The sequence below is a fragment of the Perkinsus marinus genome, assembly GCF_000006405.1.
Source record: "Perkinsus marinus ATCC 50983 genomic scaffold scf_1104296935302, whole genome shotgun sequence".
NCBI classification, from domain to species: domain Eukaryota; phylum Perkinsozoa; order Perkinsida; family Perkinsidae; genus Perkinsus; species Perkinsus marinus.
Window position 1 is genome coordinate 475,763 of NW_003214508.1, and position 24,127 is coordinate 499,889.

The 24,127-nt window shown below is 48.5% G+C and overlaps 7 protein-coding genes across 7 annotated transcripts; 5 read left to right on the top strand and 2 right to left on the bottom strand.

Moving 5' to 3' along the window:
* Positions 1 to 3,233: 3,233 nt before the first annotated feature.
* Pmar_PMAR003427 (conserved hypothetical protein) lies at positions 3,234 to 3,906 on the top strand (the record flags this gene model as incomplete). The annotated part of the gene is made up of 4 exons (XM_002784126.1): positions 3,234 to 3,356; positions 3,406 to 3,708; positions 3,744 to 3,835; positions 3,882 to 3,906. 4 exons carry the CDS (start codon positions 3,234 to 3,236, stop codon positions 3,904 to 3,906), a joined length of 543 nt encoding a protein of 180 aa, XP_002784172.1.
* Positions 3,907 to 4,104: 198 nt separating this feature from the next.
* Pmar_PMAR003428 (hypothetical protein) lies at positions 4,105 to 4,606 on the top strand (the record flags this gene model as incomplete). Its single annotated transcript, XM_002784127.1, has 3 exons — positions 4,105 to 4,246; positions 4,471 to 4,521; positions 4,563 to 4,606. 3 exons carry the CDS (start codon positions 4,105 to 4,107, stop codon positions 4,604 to 4,606), a joined length of 237 nt encoding a protein of 78 aa, XP_002784173.1.
* Positions 4,607 to 4,794: 188 nt separating this feature from the next.
* Positions 4,795 to 6,495, top strand: Pmar_PMAR003429 (conserved hypothetical protein). Its single transcript, XM_002784128.1, has 5 exons — positions 4,795 to 5,015; positions 5,074 to 5,509; positions 5,733 to 5,885; positions 5,934 to 6,065; positions 6,142 to 6,495. Exons 1-5 carry the CDS (start codon positions 4,824 to 4,826, stop codon positions 6,408 to 6,410), a joined length of 1,182 nt encoding a protein of 393 aa, XP_002784174.1. The 5' UTR covers positions 4,795 to 4,823; the 3' UTR covers positions 6,411 to 6,495.
* A 1,532-nt stretch (positions 6,496 to 8,027) lies between these two features.
* Pmar_PMAR003430 (ribosomal protein S20, putative) lies at positions 8,028 to 8,856 on the bottom strand. Its single transcript, XM_002784129.1, has 4 exons — positions 8,842 to 8,856; positions 8,564 to 8,676; positions 8,348 to 8,480; positions 8,028 to 8,266 (listed from the first exon to the last, which is right to left on the bottom strand). The coding sequence occupies exons 2-4, from the start codon at positions 8,673 to 8,675 to the stop codon at positions 8,143 to 8,145; spliced, it is 369 nt and encodes a 122-aa protein (XP_002784175.1). The 5' UTR covers position 8,676; positions 8,842 to 8,856; the 3' UTR covers positions 8,028 to 8,142.
* A 3,046-nt stretch (positions 8,857 to 11,902) lies between these two features.
* Positions 11,903 to 14,070, bottom strand: Pmar_PMAR003431 (Succinate-semialdehyde dehydrogenase, putative; the record flags this gene model as incomplete). The annotated part of the gene is made up of 12 exons (XM_002784130.1): positions 11,903 to 12,033; positions 12,137 to 12,285; positions 12,338 to 12,430; positions 12,472 to 12,591; positions 12,647 to 12,771; positions 12,828 to 12,976; positions 13,067 to 13,145; positions 13,198 to 13,346; positions 13,403 to 13,523; positions 13,589 to 13,744; positions 13,809 to 13,892; positions 13,972 to 14,070. 12 exons carry the CDS (start codon positions 14,068 to 14,070, stop codon positions 11,903 to 11,905), a joined length of 1,455 nt encoding a protein of 484 aa, XP_002784176.1.
* A 1,911-nt stretch (positions 14,071 to 15,981) lies between these two features.
* Positions 15,982 to 17,455, top strand: Pmar_PMAR003432 (conserved hypothetical protein; the record flags this gene model as incomplete). The annotated part of the gene is made up of 5 exons (XM_002784131.1): positions 15,982 to 16,093; positions 16,144 to 16,213; positions 16,950 to 17,009; positions 17,110 to 17,139; positions 17,182 to 17,455. 5 exons carry the CDS (start codon positions 15,982 to 15,984, stop codon positions 17,453 to 17,455), a joined length of 546 nt encoding a protein of 181 aa, XP_002784177.1.
* A 5,738-nt stretch (positions 17,456 to 23,193) lies between these two features.
* Pmar_PMAR003433 (conserved hypothetical protein) lies at positions 23,194 to 24,120 on the top strand (the record flags this gene model as incomplete). Its single annotated transcript, XM_002784132.1, has 2 exons — positions 23,194 to 23,239; positions 23,618 to 24,120. The coding sequence occupies 2 exons, from the start codon at positions 23,194 to 23,196 to the stop codon at positions 24,118 to 24,120; spliced, it is 549 nt and encodes a 182-aa protein (XP_002784178.1).
* Between the last annotated feature and the right edge of the window lie 7 nt (positions 24,121 to 24,127).

The following is a 24,127-nucleotide window of genomic DNA, read 5'->3' on the forward strand; positions in this document are numbered from 1 at the left end:
ACTTCCGATGCGGCGTCCGAGGTAAGGACTTTGCCTCGAGGCTGCGCTCCCCCGAAATCTTCTAAAGGGCATGGCGGGTATGGTGAGGACCTCAAGTGTCCATTTGAGACCAGTCCCCCATTCAAACGGGTGACAAGGTGGTCCGCGACTATGAATGCGGTTACCGCCTAACGTTCAAGGGCGAGACCAAAGCATGCGAGCCTCCCAACGCGAGTCGGGTTACGGGCCGATCGGGGGCGCTGGCCCTGTCACTAGTATAGAGCGCGCAGTATCCAAGGCTCCGACGAGGTTCGACAGGGCCTTCTACTCCATGAGGAACCTCCGGACCAAGGTCTTCGACGCTAGAGCCATGTGACCCATAGCCAACTGTAATCGGAGGCGATTGTTGGCCTTGGGGAAGGACGCCATACTGTGCGAGGTTGCTCCCAGGGGAGACCACCATGCCATTCTGGCATCACCGGAGGTAGCGACGAAGTTGATGTTGGGGTCCGAGTTACACGAATCGAGTACGCCAGGGTCGCAATGGACGACGTTATGACCCTGTCGTTGAAACTTCCAGCGATAAGGTCATGACGTCATGTGACAAGCGGCATAGCGACATAGCGACATGGATTTGGAACTTCCATATAGTAGCTGTGGAAGGAGACATGGTGGACGATGTTGATGATCTGAGCGGTGTCGAAGAGCCCGAAAATCACATAGACAACCCCATCTTTTCGATAGGGTTGTCTGTGGATCTTGACTGGTCCTGGAGGGCATCCGGACGGGAGGGGATTTGTCACAAATTGGGACTCACAAATTGTGAGTCACAATGCATGAGAGTCTCTCATTGAGAGAACAAGATTTACCAGAGCAGCTCTGGCAGAGCAGGAAATCTCTCTCAAGTTAACTCTATTCATCCCTCCCATCATGTATCTCGAATGCCGATGACGAATCACCAGTACTCATTGCTATGCCGTAGACTATTCCGGTAGATGTCGCTGTTGGGGTGCTCATCATTACCGGAGATGCGAGTGAGCTGCTAGCTTAGATCGTCCCCCCTCCGGATCGGAACCTTCGGTACTCTTTGATCACGTTCTCTTATCGATGTTGGAATTCTTGTCCACTTTAATCATGCCGTGAGTTCCGTGAAAAAGTGAATGGCCAGATTTTTTGTTGGCTGTCCGCTAGGGCGGTATGAGATACGACCGTGGTCAATACTAGCCGCTGAACGTAGAGCTGAATGAATTCTACGCAGCCTGGCTGCACTCAGCTTCCAGCGAAGAGGTCGAAGGCAGCCTTCAAGGCTGTTCAATTGAATAATTGCTGAGTTTCAGAGACTGTGTAGTGGTGGGTGTAGCTGTAGTTGGTATTGTTATGCCCGTTGCAGGAGGATCGGTAGTTGTGGCAGTTTGCCAGTTGCTGTAAATGTTGTTGTAGTGATGGTCGTTGTGTTGGTAGATAAATGTACTTGTTATAGACGGGATAGCTGTAGCTACTATGCCCGTTATAGAAGGATTGGTAGTTGTGGTATTTTCGTCAGTTGCTGTTAGGGTTGTTGTAGCGACGTAGTTAGTGATAAAAAAAGCTCCCTGTTCAAGTTCGACGTAACGCAACGCTAGAATAAGGACTTTGTTCAATTCCTCCAAGTTTCCCGTTGTGTAGAAGCATAGTGGTTTGAGAGGTTGGCATGGTTGAAACCATGCTCCGCACCAGTTGCGGCGATTATGCATACCTGAGGCTGACAGTCTGGTGATGCTCGTTTTCCCGATGTCCCCTTTCACATCACCGTCGTAGGTGTGAGTCTCAGTGAGACTGTCTCACACTGTGAGAGTCTCACAGTGAGACGCAATTCGAACATTTCTGAACTAATCGCACTATGACTGACCCGTGCAACTTTGCTTCTGCAGATGAGACACATATATACATATCCCACCCAGCTGTCGAACACGACAGCACCCTCCCCCGGGCTATGAAACAAACCGTGATATGCGAGAACGCATCAAACTGTGGGCAAAGTATGCCGCCTACACCGTCATGGCAGGTTTTCCACAGTTGAGCAGATCCGCAATTCTCCCACACGAAGGAAGAAAAAAAAGTAGACATATTGATGCAATAACAATTCAACTACTAATAGTGACAGCCGATGCCCAGTGCAACAACTGGGATCTGAGGTAGAGGACACAGAACATTGAGGTACACGGCTTCTAGCAATCTTGCACCTCCCAGCATTTCCGCTTCGCTTCATGCTTTCCCAATGATCCTGAGGATGTCCCTAGGCTCCTGGAGGATGCTGGTGGATGGGAGAAAACTCAGTATAACCCTCGTCTCAAGAAGTGCCAGCTTTTGGACTGCTTTTGCCCTGCGTTCGGATAGCTTAGCAGGAGTCTCGAGACGCTCACGACTCTGTGTGATCAAACCTACAAACTACTCAATGTCCAGCGAGGATGGTGGAACTTCATCTACTCACAACCTTGAGGGAATCCAACGAGGAGCAAGGAAAGTCATCATACTAGGCCTTCGTGACCAAGGGGCGGAGCTCACTGGTCCACGTCCATGGACTCAGTCAATAAATTCTACATAGGTCCTCGATTCGATCCCCGGGTAGGGCATTTCTCCATGATTAAAGTTTTTCGTGTATATCTCTTCGAGCTGTTCGCATAATCGGGTTTTCCGATTATTTCCAACACCTCCGCATATAGAGGAGTCGTTTGTCCTATCTGATAGCCTCCAACGCTTCGTAGTTAAGCCAGAATAATTCTGCACGCACATACACCCGCACGCACGCACACACGCGCGCACAACGCGAAAGTGCCTGTTGTTGCGGTATATGTTCCGCTCGCTTCGCTGGCTCCGCGATTTGATCATCAGACACTGATGCACTTAATGATGATTTGATCTGGTTTAGTCTCACTACACAACATCATACCAAGCTTACTCTACATATCGTGTCGTCCATGGTTTATCCGGTCAGTTCGTCACTTCCCTATCCAACATTCAGTACTGCGTATATCATATTATTTGTATAAGCAATCCGCATTCTATACCCTAAGGGTACGATGTAGAGTATTTTCAGGCACACGTCGAATACCATCTTTCTCTGAGAGATAGACGGATGCGAGTCCGAAATCATCAACTCGCGGATATAGTATAGTCGTTATCCTATGTAGGTGTCAATATTTAATATGACAGCTCCCCCGCTGGCGAACATGGGAGCAGTAGCTCCCCTTGTTTTTATCATATCACTGCTCTGTATGCCCGCGGGCATTGGCGGTGGCATCCTCTTCGTACCGGTACTGCGTCTTATTGGTGGGTTGTCTCAAAAGGAGTCCTCCTCATTGAGTCAAGCACTGGTAGCGGCATCGGCGTTAGCTGCGGTAGTAACACCCATGCCCGGTCCGTTGTCTAGCTGTTCTTCATATTCAGAACCTTTTCAACTTTTACGCACAGTATCGCGCGAAGAATGAACCCAAGGCTCTTATCGTGTGGCCATTTGTTATTCTCATGCTGCCATGTGCGGTAGTGGGCTCCCTCATTGGCATCTACCTCTACTCCTGGCTTCCTTCTCTCCTACAACTCATCCTCTACTTCATCGTAGCGTGCTTTGGTAGTCTAGCGGCTTATCGGAAAGGCTACAAGCTTTGGAAAGCGGAGACTGATGCCAAGGAATCGGCAATCCGGGAATTCGACTCGACTACGACTGTCACGTGTAGTCCCTCAGTGGAACCCGTAGGAATCCCACCTCTCCAAGAGATGCCCGGCAGGAGGAAGTTTATCATTTATGTGGTTGTGACTGTGGTGGTATGGGCCGTATGTCTCGTATTCCCCCCATTACGTGGCTCTTCATCAAGCGAAAGTAGTGTCGTCGTTTCATAGGCAGTTGCCTTCACTTGATCTCGCAGGTGTGGTCGGAGTCCCTTACTGTGAGGTGGTCTTTTGGGTACTCGCTGCGTTGCAAGCTGTACTACTTCTATTCGTCCCTGCTGGATTCATATGTGCTGAACGCTCTCCCACCACCGTCAGAATTGGTTTCATATTGATAGCAGCAATGATAGGTGATAAGCAGGAGTTGCCTCTTCTGGTCTTGATCATCGAATTTCTCATGACCGTTGTTAATCACATCATATGCTCTCAGTTATTGGCTTGATCGCATCGATGGTGGGCATCGGTGGCGGGCTTCTGATGAATCCTCTAGTCCTGTCCCTCGGCCTCGATCCCAAGCAGAGCACGGCCACTACAGCGATTGTCATATTCGCCACGAGCACCAGTAAGGGGAGAGGAGACCCACTTGTGACAAACTCATGTCTTTGTCGTCAGGCACGGCCTTGTCCTTGGCATTGGGCGGTTATTTCCCTCCTGCATCGGACATGTGGATAACTGTCATGCCATTCATTGGCGCGCTCTTAGGGAAGACCATAGTGGGAAAATTAGTTTCATTGACTGGGCGTCTCAGTGTACTCGTAATATTGCTCGGCACGATGGTCGCTATAGGTGGTACCATAACAGTAATTTCTGGTATCATCTCTCTCGTCCATGACGCTGGTAATGGCGAAAATATTTTGCAGTTTGGGAGTTTTTGCTAGATTTCTTTATCTTTTTCCGCTACATTTGCTTCGCTCATCTGTAGCGGAGTAGTGGGCATCTATGTGTTGGACCCCTGTGTGGTCACAACTAGATTTCCCCCGTCACCATCTGTATACTCTTGCTTCATTAGCATTTTTTATGGACGGATATTTCTGTTGAATTCCGGGGGGGGGGGTTGTTACACGGTTGTACCGTTGATGGGAAATTGATGACGGTGGTGCTTCATCTCGCAGTTGTTGTTTCTTCGTTTGTGGAGCGAAATGACGGGCGCCAGAATTCAGCGGATGGGCGCTGTAGCGCCTCTGCTTGTAATAATAGCGTTGCTAGCATCCCCTGCTGGCATCGGTGGTGGTATCCTTTTTACCCCTGTTCTCCATCTTGTCGGGGAGCTGGATTCGAAGGAAGCATCAGCGACCAGTCAAGCGCTTATTGCTGCTTCTCAACTTGCTAGTGTAATAGGAAAATGGCATGAGTCCTTGTCGGAAGACGTAGTTATTGTGTTCATGTCAGTGTATTATAAACTTCTGGACGCAGTGGCATGAGCCCAAGAAGCCGCTCATCATCCTACCATACGTCATCATTATGTTGCCATGCATTGTTGCTGGAGCCGTAATCGGTGTCTATCTGAACATGATCCTCCCCCAGCTGATTATCCTTATCCTCTACGTGCTGGTAGCAGCTTTCTCGACGATTAAGACGACGTTGAAGGGCGTAAAACAGTACAGGTCTGAAAATGCGACAAAGAAGGCAAGCAAGGAGCATGAGTCACCGTCGTCAGCAAGCCAGAAGACGATAGTCACGTTAGAGGAGGCTAAGGAGAAGAAAGTGGACCCATTCTTGGTGATGCCATCGAGGAAAGTGCTGTTTTTCTACTGGACAACAGCGTTCCTCATTTGGGTGCTCTGTCTCATATTCCCCTTATTACGAGGATCCTCAACAGCCAAAAGTAATAGCAATACCCTCCTCCGGAAATGGCGATAAGAATTGAATTCCTCTGGAGTGTTGCTGTGCGATATTGTTGATTGATAGTTCTAGTGATGTGGAGTGACATGACATAACTGTTGTAGTTCGTATTATGGGAAGGTATTGAAGTATCAGATGTGTTCGATAAAGTGGCGTAGGAGTCCTTCTCGCGACTGAAGGGAAACCCTCATGCTTATCTTGTTCAGGCATAGCACCAGTGCCATACTGCGGCGGGGTGTACTGGTTCCTGGCCGCTCTCGAGATAGCGCTGCTGTTGGGCATATCGTCAGGCTTCATATTCGCCAAGCGGAAGGTATGTCGACTAGTTCAATGTTGCATCCTTGGAGTGGAGATTGTTTGTAAGTTGATTGTACGAGTAGCATCTGCTAGACTCGCATCTCGATCAGTTACCGGTATCATCTCCTCGATGGTCGGCATCGGCGGTGGTATCCTTATGAACCCCATCATCTTGGATTTCGGTTTGAATCCACAGCAAGGGACAGCTACCAACGCTATCAACATCTTTGCGATGAGCACAAGTACGTTCATAATGTTCCCGTGGACAATATCTCTGAAAGCGTGAAGGGAGATCCGGTCTGTTTTTGTTCCGTTCAGGTACGGCATTGTCGTATGGTATGAGTGGATATTTCCCTGGTGGTTCTGATATGTGGATTGTCGTTCTTCCTTTCGTTGGTGGCATTATTGGCAAGCTCGTTCTGAAACAGATCGTGGCCAAAACTGGAAGAATGAGTGTTCTAGTGTTTCTCCTCGCTGGTATCACCTGTGCTGGCTGTATTATTGTACTCGTTACTGGTATTATAAGCAACGTCCGAGATGCCTCAAAGGGCATTAATATAATGCAAATAGGTCACGTTTGTTCATAACTCAGTTCCTCTTGTTTCGATTCTATTGCCTGTGGAGACTATTCGTCATAAGTTCTCGGGTTGGAGTCTTCCTGTCACAATTCAGTGGTTCTTCCTCTGTTACTTTCTTTTGTGGACTTTTCTATCTGTTGAGATATGTGCTGTTCTCTAAGGGAAAGTTGTTGACATTTGCTAAAAAGGAAATGCCACTCGGTATTCCTGTGCACATTACTATCCGGAGTTTCCAGTTCTTATCAGTGCTCTCGGGTTTCCCTTATGTTAATGGCACAGTGAGGATAATTGTCTGTCGACGAGAGCGTTGTGTTCGTTTCCTACTTGACGCGGAAACCTTGGTTAGTAAATAGTGGTTGGTTTTCATTACGGATAGTGGGGTACAACTCCCTAGACAGTTCGGGCTGCTACTGACAATTACCGGTGCTGAGTTCGGGAAAGCGGCTTTTCCGGCTTATATACTCGAAGGCTTTCCGAAAGGCTTGGAGTAAATATCCCGAAATCACGTGTGCGGGTTGAGTATATGCGAAGTACATAAGAATCAGGACTAACAGCTATTAGTCGGTAGAAGACACGATAAGGTTACACCAGAAAGAGCGAAAAACCAAGCTTGAAAGCGGACTGCGGAATAAGAGAGTCGAGATACAGATTTAGATTCTCGAGGGGATACAGCCCGGATGTTCTAAAGCAAGACTTTGGACTATACCTCGATACACTGAGTTTTGCCGACGGTGTGATGCTGTCTCCTCCCACAATCAAAGGAGCCGCCGACCATCAGCTGTCGTATTTCGATGAACATTAACGGCTAGCGAATCTCGTATTTCCTAAAGGGTGTAAGAGGCTATGTATAAGCCTAGAGTGGATCCATACTCTCGTTACGGCCAATTCATCTTAGGTGAACAAACAATGACTATGGAATTCATCCTATCATTTCGGGGCTCGGACAAGAAGTAGAAGGAAGAGAGAAAGGTGTATAGAGCCCATTGTGGAAAATTTGAGAGTGGCGAACTTGCCGAGACGAAATGCTCAGGACAAGAATTTATGGGGAACGCGGACTAAATCCCTGCGAGTCAACTGAGCTGCAATCAGACGAAGAAGAGATGCGGAAGAATCAGCTAAGTGCTGATCTCCTGTGTTGAGCTGCTCAGCCTGAGCAGCTCAACCTTACAAACCGTCGATTTGTTCCCAGCTGTTAGTTTGTAGCATGGCCGGAAGCGACTGGAATGGCAATAGAACATGTTGACATACAACATTGGCATTGGCAACATACATCTCTATGAATACCATGTTGACAATGTTGTTGGCAGGAGGGGCTCGTTCAGGCACATCGGGAGAGGCTGAAAAGCTCCGCTTCAGTGTGTTTAGAATGCGAAACTCTCTCCCTCCACATCATATTAGTACCACCTGTCCACTATGCACTGCAAATCATTATCCGCTAAGTTTTACTATACTAGTGTTCCGCGCCTTGCGGCCTTAAATCAAAAAGCCTCAACAACCAGTAGCAGCAATACGGGATTTAACCTTGATGGATATCCGTGCCACTGGACACTGTTAACTCCGTTTGGGAGTCGGCACTCGATAGTTTTTCGCCACTTTTACTACATACAACACAACAGAGGCTCAAAACTTCACCGCAACGGTTATACCCTTCCAAACAGCAGCGGATGGTGGCTCTTTAGGCGGAAGCAAGCATCCCAAATTGTGGCTTTTGGCGGTACCGCAATGGTAACGGAATCACCGTTTAACTCTGAGCAATGGTGACCTCAACATCTACACCGGGCTCGATGAAGATGGAAGTGATGTCCTTCACAACCTTAGGGGTAGCCTGGAGGTCGATGAAACGCTTATGGATGCGCATCTCGAATCTGACAAAGCAAGGTTGAAGCAACGACAGGGCATAAAATAAGACAATTTAGTCAAGATTGTGCCAGTGATGGTAATATTACCTGTCCCAAGTGTTAGTACCCTCACCGTTGGGGGACTTACGAGTGGTGATCTTGAGGACCTTAGTGGGCATGCGGACAGGGCCAGCAACAGTAAGTTCGTTCTCGTGGGCACCAGCCATCAACTCGGAGCACACTGAAAACGACCAACGAGTAACAGCCTCAACACATCATTCGTTATAAAAAATCGCTATAGCAAGAACTAGCCCATATTGTTACCCTTTTCCAAAGCCTTGACGTTCCTGGAGGTGAGAGTGATACGAATGTGATGGAGGGGCTCCTCGACGGGAACCTCCTCGTAACCTTTCTGGGCGTTCTTAGGAGATGCCATGCTGAAGAGAAGACGGTCCAACGACACTCCGAGTTAGACGATCAAAGCGCGTGGATTCCAACAGGAAATAGTCCAAGTCAAGAGTGACTACACCGACTACGTAACACCATCTCCTTAGCAAAGACGCAGTTAGCATAAACACGTCCCTCCCAACCCTGTGTATTACCTCAGCTGAGTGGGAAGGGGAGTTGCGTAAAATCAGTACTCCATGCGAAAGGCCGAGCGCGCTGCGCCATTCTAATCGATTTAGAGCCAATTCGCTAATTCAAGCGCTCGCCCAGTCGCAAGATAGTACAGGTCATGCTGCGTGTACGGTGGTTCCTGTAATGAGTTTCGAGGTCACTTCTTGTCCCGCTGATACCAACTATTACCAACACAAGAATTAGGGCACGTCCAGAGCGAGAGTGTGTGATAACCAGCCACAGCCGTAGACGCTCATTGCGTTCTTTCACTCGTCACGTGGAACATCACTGGTGATACTCATTCACAATAGAGCCGTTATATCATCAGCGAATCTCGAATCATGTTCACGACTAACACTGAACTTAGTATAGGCCTTGGCGCCTCTGTTGGCTGGCTCTCTCACTTAGTAAATTCGAACAACCCACTACCCTAATGTAAAGACATTGTCAATGTACTCGGATTTCACATTGGGAACGCTCAGGAAGACGTCAGTATTGGTATTAGGGAAATGCTTGTACCGATCTGCTGCCCTCCAACAGCATCGTAGCCTCTCAAGACCTCAGCAGCGCGATGATAGCGCAGCTTGACAGAGCTCTGCTGCTTTGTTCTCTCGATATCTGCGAGGATGAAGATGATTGGAACTACTCGACGGCTCAGCTCCCCCCTAGGGACCTATGAAATCAGACTCCTCATAGGTTAGGATAGACCCCGGCGCTGATACGGATTGGTTAAAGAAACTCATTGTTGTCATCACCCGATTATTTTATTCGGAATCCCTTAGGAGGAAACGCTTGTCTATCTCTGTTATTGTTGTTTGTTGGGTTGGTCGGAGAATCTCACAGTAGATTCTGGTGGCGTTCATAAAACCTGATAAGTAGTGCAGCGGCGCCATTGAGTCCTCCTGGGATTTCTTCACAGTCACGACCCTGTCTTGCGACCCTGTCTCGGTGCAGGTGTTTTTACCCGAGGAAAAAATCCCGAGTATCAGCGGATACGAACGCAGATTGTGGTAGTTTCTCCTGAGAAACGCGGTGACTTCATTTGATCCCTCTTCACCTTCGTGTGAGGCTTGTTGGTTGTACTGGCAATGCAAACGGGGTTTATTGGCGATCTATACTTTTACCAGCAGGAGAAGGCTCCCCACCGATGGGAATAGACGTCAATGGAGAGACTGTTCTCACGACGAACCGAAATCAAGAGCGTCTTGGCAACCATATTCTCTACATGGGCCACATGACACTCCAACAGAAACTAACTCTACCAATGTGGCACTCTTCCGCGCGAGGTGAGGATCGATGTGAAATTCCCTGTTCGAGACGGCTGGATCGACAGGCATATGTCCTAATGCCACTTTCTATCCCTTTCGACCCGATCCTAAGAGCATTATATGCTCGTATTATCTCTACGGGTGTTCATATCAGTTGTCTCACGAGTTGTCTGGAGCACACTTGTACCTACTATTGCTAAGACGTACGACGGCCGCCTGATGTCTGTATGTAGTCCATCGTCACTGTGTTGCGGAGCACCTGCTCTTGTAGTGCCAGAAGCTGTCAGTGGCGGCTTGTTAAGGCCCTTTCTGGGGTGTCGGTGGCACCCTGGCCTGATCTGGCAGTCAGTGTGGAAAAATATTCGCATGCTCACCAACATGTGTTGGTGCCGTATAGCACGAGAGAGCGGTGTTTCTCAAGTGGTAGTGAAAGCACATGCTCTACCCTGACGTTACTTCTACTGTATCATGGCTTGTTTCGCCACTGTGGTCAAAGACTGTCGTCAGATGGTTTGTTACGGGGGAACGGAGAATCGCTCAAAGTTGTAGTTATTTTCTCATGGACAATCACTTGTGCAGCAAAAAGGAAGTTGACCCGGAGGTGAATATCCCTAATCCACCAGATAGCATTGCCTGATGTCCGATCAGTTCATGCACTTTAGGTGGGGGTGTGTTCGGTGCACTCGGACACGGTGGTGGCGACGGCAGGAACATCCCTTTCTCCCGATCCTGTGACTATTGATTTTGGCAGCCCGATAAGCGATCGCGATATTTCCCCGTCCGTGTAGCTCTATGCTGTGGTGCCAGCGGTGAAGTTATCGTTGAACAGGGAGATGTGTCGGGTGACAAGTAAATCGCTGGTATTATTTCCTGTAGTTGAGCTCGGTTTATAGGTTATATATTTTGGGAAGTGGTGAATGCACTGCGTTCATGACTGATCAAGAAGGAGAAATGGAGGTCTGTGTTCATTGCCGCCAGTTTACGTCGTGATACATTGGTAAACAGGTTAAACGTTACACCACACCTGGGGAATACTTTGGGAAAATAGCTCTGCTCAAGCCTGGGCAGCCTCGTAAGGCTACTGTCAGGGCTGATGGGAATGGGTGTCGGGTAACAATACCAGGCGGAGAACCTCCATGGTGCACTCATTGGTCGGAGCTCGGTTCTCTCCGGTGGGCGAGTCGAGTTCAATCGTGTTCTGGGGCCCATTATAGACATCATGATCAGGCTGCTGCCACGATATGAATCTCACATTTTCAAACGTCTGAATGGGAGCATTTTCGCCACCCGTCTGTCTCAACGTGCCTGTTAAATAGCTATGTGATCATTCAAGTTCTCCCTACTTAATTAATCCATTTCCGTCATCATAACCATCTTCAGGCTCAGTACTAAATTGCTGGTTTTTATCGTGATTTTTCCGAGCTTTAGAAAACAGTAGTATGTTCACTATTTATACTAGGACCACCGTGAATTGAGATCTGAGGGAATGTTTCACGTTATACTTGCTCTCGCTTTGTGCCCTTATCTCTGTTTCAATCAACGCTAAATTTGTCACCACACATATGTCGTCTCGGGTCGGAAGGGTGTCACTCACCCCAGATAGAACAAAGAATCCCACAATCCCACGCTTGTATGTATTCCAGAATGTGACATGTTCAATTATTGAACTCGGCACTGGTTAATGCGAATGGCAAAATCGTGAGTGAAATTTGCTGAGTACCAACCACTGTATAGCTCACAGCCATTAACTGGCAGAAACTCTTGTTACATGAAGACACTACGAATCACGCGTTGCCACTCTGATGGTTTGAGTCTCGGTGAAGGCCATCAAGTCGGCATCACCGAAGTCACCCTCACGACCAAGACCGGAGTCTTTGAACCCCCCAAAGGGATAGTCGAATTCCCCACCTGAGTAGAATAGCGACAGATCTCCGACCGAATATGCAACGCTCCACACAGCCGCCTCCGCCAAAACATCAATCATGTATGACAACCCTCGACGGGAACTTACTCAATCCATGGCTATTTATGCTGACAACTCCGGCAAGTATCTGTGTAGCTATTCTGTTCAACGCATCGCAGTCTGATCCCCACACCGACGCCGACAGACCGTAAGGTGTGCCGTTGGCCCGCGCGATTACCTCCGCCTCGTCAGCGTATCTGCATATCACAGCTGATTAAGAACTAACGGTCGTCTTTTCATGTGACTCACTTCATTATGGGTACAACCGGTCCGAACTGTTCTTCGTCCACCAACCGGACTCCATCGGTAATACCAGTTACTATGGACGGAGCCATGAAGTATCTGCGCTGTGTCAGGTACTTCGGAGTTCTATTCAGCCTTACCCATTCTCCGGTAACCCCTCCCTCAGCTGTCCGTGGATGATCTCGCCTCCGTGCTTCACAGCATCAGCAACCAGCTCCTTTACTCGGTTATATTGCATCTCATTGTTCAATGGGCCGTACCTGACAGGTTATTGACATCTTCGATCGGCCATTAATACGATCGCCATGGTCGTACTTGACATTAGACTCCCTACCGTCCCCCACCAAGCTGCTCAGCTTCCCTACTTCCTCAGAAGCAGCTGTAACGAAGTCATCATAGATCGCTTCATGGACATAAATGCGTTTAACGGCAGAGCAGACCTGAAGACGAATTCCGATCATCACAAGTACCGGGTGATACCACTAGCGTACCGCACCTGGCCCGAATTCATGAATGCCGCCCGCAAGATATGGGGGACAACTTGTGGCACAGAGGCGTCAGGTAGAACTATCGCAGGGTCGTTTCCACCAAGTTCGAGAGTGCACCTCGTCAAATCGGCAATAGTGTTAGCCAAAACACGTTTGCCTGAAATGAACAGGATCTTGTCGAGCCCTCTACTGATCGATATGTAACGCTGAAGCGCGATACGCTCCGCTGCAATCTGCTACTACCTACCAGTCGCAACGCTGCCCGTAAATGAGACTTTGCGGATACCGGGGTGTTGAACTAGATAATTACCAACATTAAAATCTCCCTAAAGTTAGCAACACGATAAGCGATCATCCTCGGCCAGAATGGACCCTCACCGGAGTGTCGGGTCCAGTGAATACTTGGATGAGACCAGGAGGTACGATGCCATTGAAGAGCTCCCCCAGACGTAGAGCCGTCAACGGCGTGTGGGGAGACGGCTTTATAATAACAGCATTACCAAACGCCAGGGAGATCGCTGCGTGACCTAGCACCGAAGAAGGGCCTCCTGCTGTAAGTCATAGTTCTCCTAGGAGATCCTACAGGCAGCAATTGCCAAGGGGAAGTTCCAGGGAACTATAGCTGCCACGACGCCGATGGGGCAGTAGCGAACTTCTACTCTGCCAGTGTCGTCCTCGTGAATGACCTTCACTGGGATAGGCATCTGTTGAGCATGAGACTGTTCGCAAGTTCAATGCGCTGGAAGATTCCGGCAAACAATGAACGTACATTAGCTGCCTTCTTGAAACTACTGATTGCCCATTCGACCTCTTTAGTCGCACTGGAGAGCGGCTTCCCTTGCTCTTCACACAGTAGTTCTGCCAGTTCAGTAGAACTAGCCGTCATTGCCTCGCTGCACGCCAGTAGAATAGAGTTCCTTGCATCCTGACAAGCCCCCGACCTAGCTCGAAGTTCAAGCCTTGAGCAGTAGGAGCAGTGAGTCACGCACCTTCGACATTTTGGAGAATGCTTCGAAAGCCTTCCTACCAGCGGAGACAGCTTCATCAATCTGCTCAGCGGTAACCCCTGGGACCTATTCGAAGAGTGATTGGGCGAATGGCCATGAGACGGCCAGCCTGTCCGAGAGGTCGAAAGCAGAGGCGGTTGATCACCCTTGCCAAGAGAGCCCCATTGGCTGGATTGAACTTCTCGAAATAGCTGACGGAACTGACGAGGTCATCACCTATCAGCATACGGTAGGTTTTGCTCATAGTGGGAGAATTCAGTTTGAAAAATCTGAACGACCACGAGTTGCGAGCACGACATTGCATGACGGATGCTTGGGATCAGCGAAGCTCACGAATGTGAGTTCTGATCCGTCAAATCGCCGTTCTTCAACAACCCAACACTGCCATCGACGGTAGAAGATGAATTAGTCATCACAGGATGTTTACAACTCGCATTCAAAGTCTAATCACACCCTGATGCTTTTCGAAGACCCTAGAAGTCTCCCTCAATGAGGGATCTGTCTATTTTCATTTTGATTTTTTCGAAAGGCGCCTAAAGTTTCTGTGCATATACTTGAGTATTTACGAGAAGAATCTCACAACATGCGTACTTGAGGAGCAACTTGAGTATTCTTCAAGAATGGCAGCACGGTGCTCTCCCACTTGTCCAGAGAGGCAAAAAAATCTTGCAAGGAGTCCATTTTTTTAACGCAACAAGAGCCGAACCGAACTTCACAATATGGTCACCTTTAAGGATCAGCCACTGCAAAACGTCGAGGAGGCAATGTTTGCTGCTTGTGAACAGGAGATGAACATCTGGGTCAATCACAGGCTGTGATTCACAGTCATTTCAAATAACTTTGAATCAGAGTCTCTGATTGACCCAGATGCTCCAGTGGATGGTGTCGAGAACGCTCTTCGTAAGAGCTACGTTCGCAGGTAGTTGCGGCGACTTAGTGATACTTCAGTGATTTGCGTCACCGTTGAGTTCACATGAGTATATTTTCCACTTAGCGGACCGTTGAGACTCAACGGTTGAGTGACTTACTCTAGGCTGGAATTTCTAGCTAACATTGTGATTCGTGGGAAATCCCCTTGCAGCTCGTTACCAACGGTAACTCACCATTGATACCTTACCCATGATCGAGGAAAGTACATAGTTGCGAAACAGTAAACGGCCTAAGAAAGAGCATACCTCAGACTCGTACCTGAGGCAATCGTATAATAAATGAACAACCTAACCACTCGTGCATTTATACCATAGAACTTAAAATGTAAGACTCTTTTATACCTGCAACCATAGTTGAGTAGATACTCAAGTACGCCTCAAGTTAAGGAGCTTCTTAAGTTGCTTCTAAACCTTGTGAAATGAGTTGAGTACTTTTAAGTATACCTTGAGTAACTCCTCAAGTTCCCCCTGAATTTAAGGCGCCTTAAAACAGGCCCATTGATGCGATTGGAATGTTGATGTGGTCAATCTGTCGTGCTGACAGTCGCAGAGTTCCAGGATCGATTCTTGGGGGATGCAATTATGCATTCGGTTGAAATAGTGTCGTGTTCAACAGTTCGTGTTACCAATGGGAAGGAGGCAGGATCGAACTTTGACAGTCGACATTCTCGTATTCGGCCTTGCTAGCCAGAAATTCTGAAGGCAACTTCCGAGCAATGTAATTCGAAGTTGGGTATTTTTGATTATCTCGGAATCGGAATTGAATATTTTATATAGAACTTTCTAAACTTTATATTAAAAAGTTCGTTCGAATTCGAAGTTGGCTGAATTTAAATGTCTGACAAGAGGTTTAAATTGCGGTACCACTATTTTAACTTGGGATCAAAGAGATTCAACAAGTCGCACGCCCATCGTGTAGGCGCATTGCGCGAGTTTTGTGCGCAACGCGGGCTTGCGTGCTGTACATGCATAAAATGCCTTCGAGCCTCGAAGTTCGAGGCGTGTCGAGCAAGTTATGACGGGACAGGCAGGCAAATATAAGTCCTACTTTAGTACTCCTACAGCACGATCCGTCCGGTTGTTTCCTGTGGCATGCCTCGTACCGATGATATTGATCATCACATAGAGTTCTATAGAGTTGTTTGCTCATTCCTAGGACTGCCTCATTCGATGCTCTCGATCACAATTGTATAGTTATATAGTCCTCATATTTCGAGATCGCCTACATGTGGTCCCCTCCTCGTAAGCGCCCCGTAAGCTACGTCATCATTCTCTTGCTCTTCACCGCAACGTTTGAAGGCTGTGGCAGTGGTGCTCCCGCCGGACCTAACGTGCCCGGTACTATCCTCATCGATCGTTGATCGCCGCTGTAAGAATTTGTTTCTCAGATGGTGGCGGGGGCGGTGGTGGTGGTGGTGGCGGCGGCGGTAGAACTACGACTACCACGACTGAGAAACCGTATGAACCCAGCCTACTCTGTCCTAAAGGAGATCTGTTCTGCTATGAAGTGCTGAAAGATAAGAGGACTTATTGCAGATGGAACACCACCTCGACTTGCCAATATGACCCCAAGTTGTCCTGTAATTGCGTCAACAATACGTTCCCGCCCACCTCAACTACATCGACTAGTGGGCCATCGACGACTGCTCTACCATCTTCAACCAAATCTACCCAACGTCCTACATCATCTACCACCTCGAGCCAATCAGCGAGAAGGAAGCGATAAACAGCAGTTTCAACTCGCCTTTAAACGTGGCGGCTTTCTTGCTACAAATAGGCGTATAGTACCGTGTCTCTTCTCTTTGGAGTCGCTATAAGATCTCGCTCGTCGGAGTTTTACCAGGCTTTCATCGCCCCAATCTATCCCGTGGACTTCATATCAGTGGACGAGCCCCAGCAGGACTCTGGCTGCACGAGCCGTCATCTTTGTCTCCAGAGCTTACATCATTGTTTACCGGGTTAGTCCTTATCGGATCATCACACTTCTTGTCGCGGATTCCGGTTCAGTGTTATCGCATGATCCTCTCGGGAGCAGTCAGAGTTTGGAATTTCCCTGGCAACGGTCAGATCTCCAAATTCACAGTGTTTATATCCTCAATGGCAAGACACTCCTCTCCGCGAGCTACTTCGGTGATCTATGTCGTCTCAATATCTCGGATACGTCGGATTGCATTTTTCTTGCTGGCGGTCTCAGCGGTCTGGCCTGCCATGCTGCAAGGCTGCGGAACCACACCAACTCCGTTCCCACAGCCGAGTGAGTGACTTAGGTTGTCTGGCTCAACTTGGTAGTGTCGAACACTGCGAGTTTGTTGATTTTGTACATGATCATCCGAGTTGGATTGTGCAGTTTGCAGGTACGACGATGCAACCCAATGCGACGACGAGTAATCCGACTGTGCCGTCGTCTTCAAGCGCTTCAACGACAGTGACGACGGCACAGTCGACAAGTTCGAGTTCGACGACTACCTCAAGTATGAGTTCAACCACTACAAGGAGTGCTCCGCAGACCACGACAAGCACAATTTCGCGACGTACAGCTACGATGAGCACAACGACAACCACAAGTACAAGTTCAACGACGAGCGCGACACCTACGAGCACAACAACTTCGAGTACGGCAACTACGAGCACAACTACGAGCAGAACAACCACGAGTACGGCAACTACGAGCACAACAGCTACGAGCAGAACAACGACTAGTACGGCAACTACGAGCGCGACAACGACGGCGAATCCAACGACGAACATGCCAGCGAGCACAACAACGAGCAACACTTGACATAGAGGAAAGATGGAAGTACGTACTGACGATACGAAGCAATAAGAGAGCTCAAGTAGATCGAGCATAGACCAGGAATAACGAGATTAGTTAAGAGTGCACGTACATCATCAGAAGGTCAAGAATGTGTAGAATGCTGTCCTTCGTGGCGAGCTCTACCATCGGCGAATCTTAGCACAATCTGTCTCCTAAGGCGTGCGAGTTTCTATCCGTTTCTGAGTCATTTGAAACCGTCTCTGTCTCCGCCAGATTCGAAGTCATAAGAACAAGTTCAGTTCGGCTTTGATCTCCCCCATTGATTCAAGGCTTTGGAAGCAGCAGCCTTCCATTTCGTCCAAGCCAACTACTATTGCTATAAGCCCTACATCACTTGCGTTGCTAGTGCTTCTCCGTCCCAAGTGCGAGAACATTTGCCACAAGAAGATGCGCATGCGTTCTACCGGCAATATTCATGCTGATGCGCATGCGTGCATCATAGAAATAAGAGACAGCGCGATAGCAGCATATCAGCGAGCATAGCGACGAATCCAACGACAGCTGGGCAAGTATGAATGTGGGCTTCTTGACGAAAGCGACTATGTTGCTGAATGTTATGGCGGTGCCATGATGGCATCGCCATCGGGGTCGCATTTAATACTAGCCGGTGGACCATACGAGAGTGAGAGCTAGATGGACATAACCTATCTCAATGTCATCCTATGTCGGATAAGGCACATGAGTTGAGGCCTGCATTGGTATATTTACAAGTATGTCATCGAGTGTAAAATAACTCCGTAGCTATTCCTTGCTCGGAGTGGCTCATTAAGAAAACATGGTCAAGAATTTCCGAGAGAACTCGAACCATTTACCGCACTTCCGTGTTTCATTTCGCATAAGGACGCGTTTCCTTACGTGGTCGGTGCGCTGAGTTGAATGATGTTAACATTTTAGCTATCATTACTGGCTAATCACCACTCCCAAATTGGTTCTCAATTTCCGCGTTTTCCTGATATTCAGTGCGCTACTGGCGATCTCAATGTGGATGAGTGCTTGCGGCCCAACACCCACTCTTCGGCCGTTGACAATTAAAAAAATCGTTAGCGTGAAACGAGTTGTTCCGCCCAACTCCGTTCACTTGAGAATTTCTCAGGTGTTCTTTCGCAATCGCCAGGAACTACAAGAACAATTTCGTCCGGGATTTCCACAACAACTAGACTACACTAGAACTCGCTTTCCATCCTAGCTGTTCGAAAAAGGCAAAACTTCTTCTGCTTCGTAAGGTTGGACAGCAGAATATGCAAGGAGAACAGGTCGAGGTCGATCAGCCCTTTGAAGTCTATGGCGAGAATAGTAGAGGCTTCATCAGAAACAGGATTCATGAGACTAGCTACCATGCTGCGCTTGATATACGCACACGTCGACAATAGGAGCAATGTGACTGTCACAGTGTGACAGCCCTTCGGAACCTGAAAGTTGACGTATTACAGGTTGGTGCAAGGGAAGGGCCCACCCCTCATAATTTCGCGGCAAGTGACAGTTCGTGAACAGAAGGGGTACCATTTGAAAACCCTCATCGAGCTCTCTCCAACGCTGTATGAACGGTTCTGATATCCATATTGTGCACTGAGATCAAACGCAAAATCGGCTACATATGGAAACGCCGTACCGGTTTTGACTTGGTACTCACTACTAGTGAGTCACTAGAAGTGTTTAAAGTTTCCCCCGTCAATTTCGGTGACCAACTCCAGCCTCCTTAAACACACATCGCATGCCCTCTTCGCGACAGGATGAGGGATGACGTCCCATGCCAGCCCTCAATTCGTTGAGGGTCGTGACCGGACAACGGCTTTCTGACACTCCCGCCTGCTGTGACAGCAGGCTACTGAAGCCCCCACAAGAACTCCTTTCTCATGGTTTTTGCACCCGAAATGAGGCTGTCTTTGCGCAGACAGACGATGAGATAACGTTACATGTCCGTCAATTGAACCAATTAACAAGAGATACGCTAAAATTCATATTATTTCGTACGTTTGTAAGAAAAAAACCGGGGATGTCCCCCGTGCGAGGTAGCTATCCAGGCTGCCCAAGCTGCGAAGCAGCCGTCGAGGCTGCCTCCGAGCCCTCCTCATCAGCAGGTGACGTGAAGGCGGTGCCTTTGAGTAGATGGACGTGGCCCTGTTCCACGTATCACTGGTTATAAAGGAAAGTTTTCATTGATCACGAAGAGAAAACGGAGGCGAGTTAAGACCAGTGTGTCTGAGAAACTTTCCACAGAAACTTTCGCGGGAAATTTCCGCGAAAGTTTCCAAATTTCTCCGCGAGTAAAATTTTTCAGGAAACTTTTGCTGAGTGTGCATTTTGGATGTTAGAGACCTTCCATTCATCTCTCACAGCCTCACGATGGTCAGAATGAAAGAGTAGCTTAGCTACTCCCACCCAGCATGCCTCGAATAACAGAAATACCTCGCTTCATGTTAAAAACTCAAGTACTGCCAGTACTGTTCTGGGCGGAGAATCTCGATTCAGCCAGACCTCTTAGAGAATAATTATTTAGCATTAGATTCTTCAGCATGACTGCCATAGGTGGGCCGTCTATCGCGAACCCTGGCTAGGCTGAAGGCCTTCTCAGAGGAAGTCTACTGATTTCAAATGGAGTAGTCCTCCAAATCTAAGCTAGGGATGGAATACGATGATCTAGAGTCCCGTCATGTGCAGCGCGGCGCCACTGGCGTCATGATGCAGCATGAAGGAGTATTCGAACGAGTTACTGTTGACGGTCGCCGGTATATGAATTCGCTCGCATATATGACCAACACGATCCGCGGCAAAGTTCGTAGTAGTTGATTCAGCAAACAGGAAGTTCTCAAATGCAATATGATCCCCATGGAGGCTTGCAAGAATGAATTGGGTCAACGCATTTGCTCTTAATTACGCGAATATCCCTTCCCCGCCAATTGTGAAACTTTTCGAAACTTTCGGAAGAATTCCCGGAAAGTTTCCTCTGAAACTTTCCGCCGTTTTGGACCTTGTTCCGACACCCTGGTTAAGACAGTTGACCCAAGGTCGATAGGATCGATCCTTGAACCGATCCGAACGGATGAATGAAATGAAAGAGCTGGGATAACTCGGATGGCGGTAGAGCTATAACACAGTCATACTCAATCGACCAGACACATCGTGATAAAGTTTCCGGATAAAGTCTTGCACGCAGACTCATCTTCACGCATTGTGTGGCATGCACGCAGGCTCAGTTCGGCACACATTCAACTCTGGCTCCAGTGGTACTCCAGTTCAATTGGACATTTACACATACTCGTGGAATTATCAACAGTGTTAAGCGACTAGATTGTGTGGAGGGGAATGTTCGTATAAACTCTACGGTAGAATGCTTGAACTATTGAAGCATCCATGAGCGACCAAGCTCGAGCGCTGACTCGAATCACTTCTGCTGGAGTTGCCCCTAACCTCTTGCAAGACTTTTCCTAATCAGGAAAAGCGTACCTTCTCCGCGGTTAAAAGCGTTGTCTTTCGGCGAAGCCTGGATTCGGGACAGCGATTGGCGCATTCGCTGCCGGCACAGGAGGCACCTTGAGCCCTTCAAGCTGCCTGGCTAGTGACACTAACCAGACGGACCTAACAATTCGGGGTACTATCGCACATGTGTTTAACGTATAATTTTTTTAACCGAAGTCTCCGATGTAGGTTTTGGGAGCACTCTGGGTAGCAAGCTTCGGCGGATTCGGCGAAAGCTTGCTCGTGCAAGTGTTCTAAACGTAGCTTGCGTTCCTCCCTACGCGATGTGGGGATGGCACTCGTGAGTTCACCTGCATCACATCATCGTTTGGAGGCTCAGAAGTTCCAATCAAATCGCCTAGACGGGTTCATGATTTTACCGCTTGCCCGATCGCTCCGTTTTTTCAGCTAGGAGTAGGTTCTCTTGGTTACGGAGACTCGGTTCCTTCGCACCTTGAAGTATTCCTCATGCTCTTCAATGAGGGAAGCTAGAAAGAAGTCTCGACGTTGCTCCACATGGGAAGATCGGCAAGGTTTTCTTCCTTGAAGGTATTTGTTGAGGGAGACGTAGAGAACTAACGATATAAGGCCAGCCCGCAATTGACGAACAGGACAGATCGTTATGGACCGATATATGGGAAAAGGGGAACCTTAAGACTATAGCTAACTCGTAATGATCGATCAACATAATATGTACGCATATACATTGGCTCGCTCTAATATCTCTAACAGTATCCCTTGAAGAGCAATTCCTAGGGCATATGGTCATTCTAGTACTGTCGTTCACGTCCTCGGGTACGCTCTCAACGAGTCGAGACCGTCACAGAGGCGATACAGGCTCGACATGTGGCGCTACTAGGCGCTAGCGAATTCCAAATTCATTGCCATTAAACCAAAACAACTAGCGCCCGTAAGCGACTGAGACACGCTGCGAGGCGTTGACTCATCTCATGTTACGATCCTCAACTGTTGTGCACGCATGACCACGCACAAATTGCGGACTGTGTCACCCTGATCCTCCAATATCGGTTTAATCAATTCTATCACTTCGTAGAAGCAATAGGTTCGTGACGATTTATCCTGCATCTGTTTCTGATCCCGTACAGTAGACTCATACTCCGAGGTGTGTCAAGCAAGTTATGGCAGGATCGTCACGCTTGTACGAGCCCTACAGTATGCTTTGCTCGGTTGCTTTTTCCAGCATGGCTTCTGCCGATGATCTTGACGGTCACGTCTAGAGTTCAGGGTTCTATAGAGCTGTTTGCTCATCGCTAGTACTGCATCACTGGGGTAGCGCCCGATTTTGGTGTAGGTAAGGATTCGATGCCCTAGATCACAATTTTAGAGATATAGTTTTTATATTGCGAGAGCGCATTCATGTGGTCCCCTCCTCGTAAGCACCCCGTAAGCTACGTCATCATTCTCTTGCTCTTCACCGCAACGTTTGAAGGCTGTGGCAGTGGTGCTCCCGCCGGACCTAACGTGCCCAGTACTATCCTTATCGATCGTTGATCGCCGCTGTAAGAATTTGTTTTTCAGATGGTGGCGGGGGCGGTGGTGGTGGCGGCGGCGGAGGCGGTAGAACTACGACTACCACGACTGAGAAACCCTACGAGCCCAGCCGACTCTGTCCTAAAGGAGATCAGTATTGCTATGATAGGCTGAAAGATAAGAGGACTTATTGCAGATGGAACACCACCTCGACTTGCCAATATGATCCTACGTTGCCCTGTAATTGCGTCAACAATACGTTCCCGCCCACCTCAACTACATCGACTAGTGGGCCATCGACGACTGCTCTACCATCTTCAACCAAATCTACCCAACGTCCTACATCATCTACCACCTCGAGCCAATCAGCGAGAAGGAAGCGATAAACAGCAGTTTCAACTCGCCTTTAAACGTGGCGGCTTTCTTGCTACAAATAGGCGTATAGTACCGTGTCTCTTCTCTTTGGATTCGCTATAAGATCTCGCTCGTCGGAGTTTTACCAGGCTTTCATCGCCCCAATCTATCCCGTGGACTTCATATCAGTGGACGAGCCCCCGCAGGACTCTGGCTGCACGAGCCGTCATCTTTGTCTCGAGAGTTCACATCATTGTTTACCGGGTTAGTCCTCATCGGATCATCACACTTCTTGTCGCGGATTCCGGTTCAGTGTTATCGCATGATCCTCTCGGGAGCAGTCAGAGTTTGGAATTTCCCTGGCAACGGTCAGATCTCCAAATTCACAGTGTTTATATCCTCAATGGGAAGACACTTCTCTCCGCGAGCTGCTTCGGTGATCTATGTCGTCTCAATATCTCGGATACGTCGGATTGCATTTTTCTTGCTGGCGGTCTCAGCAATCTGGCCTGCCATGCTGCAAGGCTGCGGAACCACACCAACTCCGTTCCCACAGCCGAGTGAGTGACTTAGGTTGTCTGGCTCAACTTGGTAGTGTCGAACACTGCGAGTTTGTTGATTTTGTACATGATCATCCGAGTTGGATTGTGCAGTTTGCAGGTACGACGATGCAACCCAATGCGACGACGAGTAATCCGACTGTGCCGTCGTCTTCAAGCGCTTCAACGACAGTGACGACGGCACAGTCGACAAGTTCGAGTTCGACGACTACCTCAAGTATGAGTTCAACCACTACAAGGAGTGCCCCGCAGACCACGACAAGCACAATTTCGCGACGTACAACTACGATGAGCACAACGACAACCACAAGTACAAGTACAACGACGAGCGCGACACCTACGAGCACAACAACTTCGAGTACGGCAACTACGAGTACGGCAACTACGAGCATAGCAACCACGAGTACAGCAACTACGAGCATAGCAACCACGAGTACGGCAACTACGAGCATAGCAACTACGAGTACGGCAACTACGAGCATAGCAACTACGAGTACGAAAACTACCAGCATAACAACAACGAGCATAACAGCCACGAGTACGGCAACTACGAGCACGATAACTACGAGCACTATAACTACAAGCATAACGACTACGAGCTCAACAACTACGAGCAAAACAACTGCGAGCGCGGCAACGACGACAAATCCAACGGCGATCATCCCGGTGAGCACTGCGATCAATTCTAAGACGGTA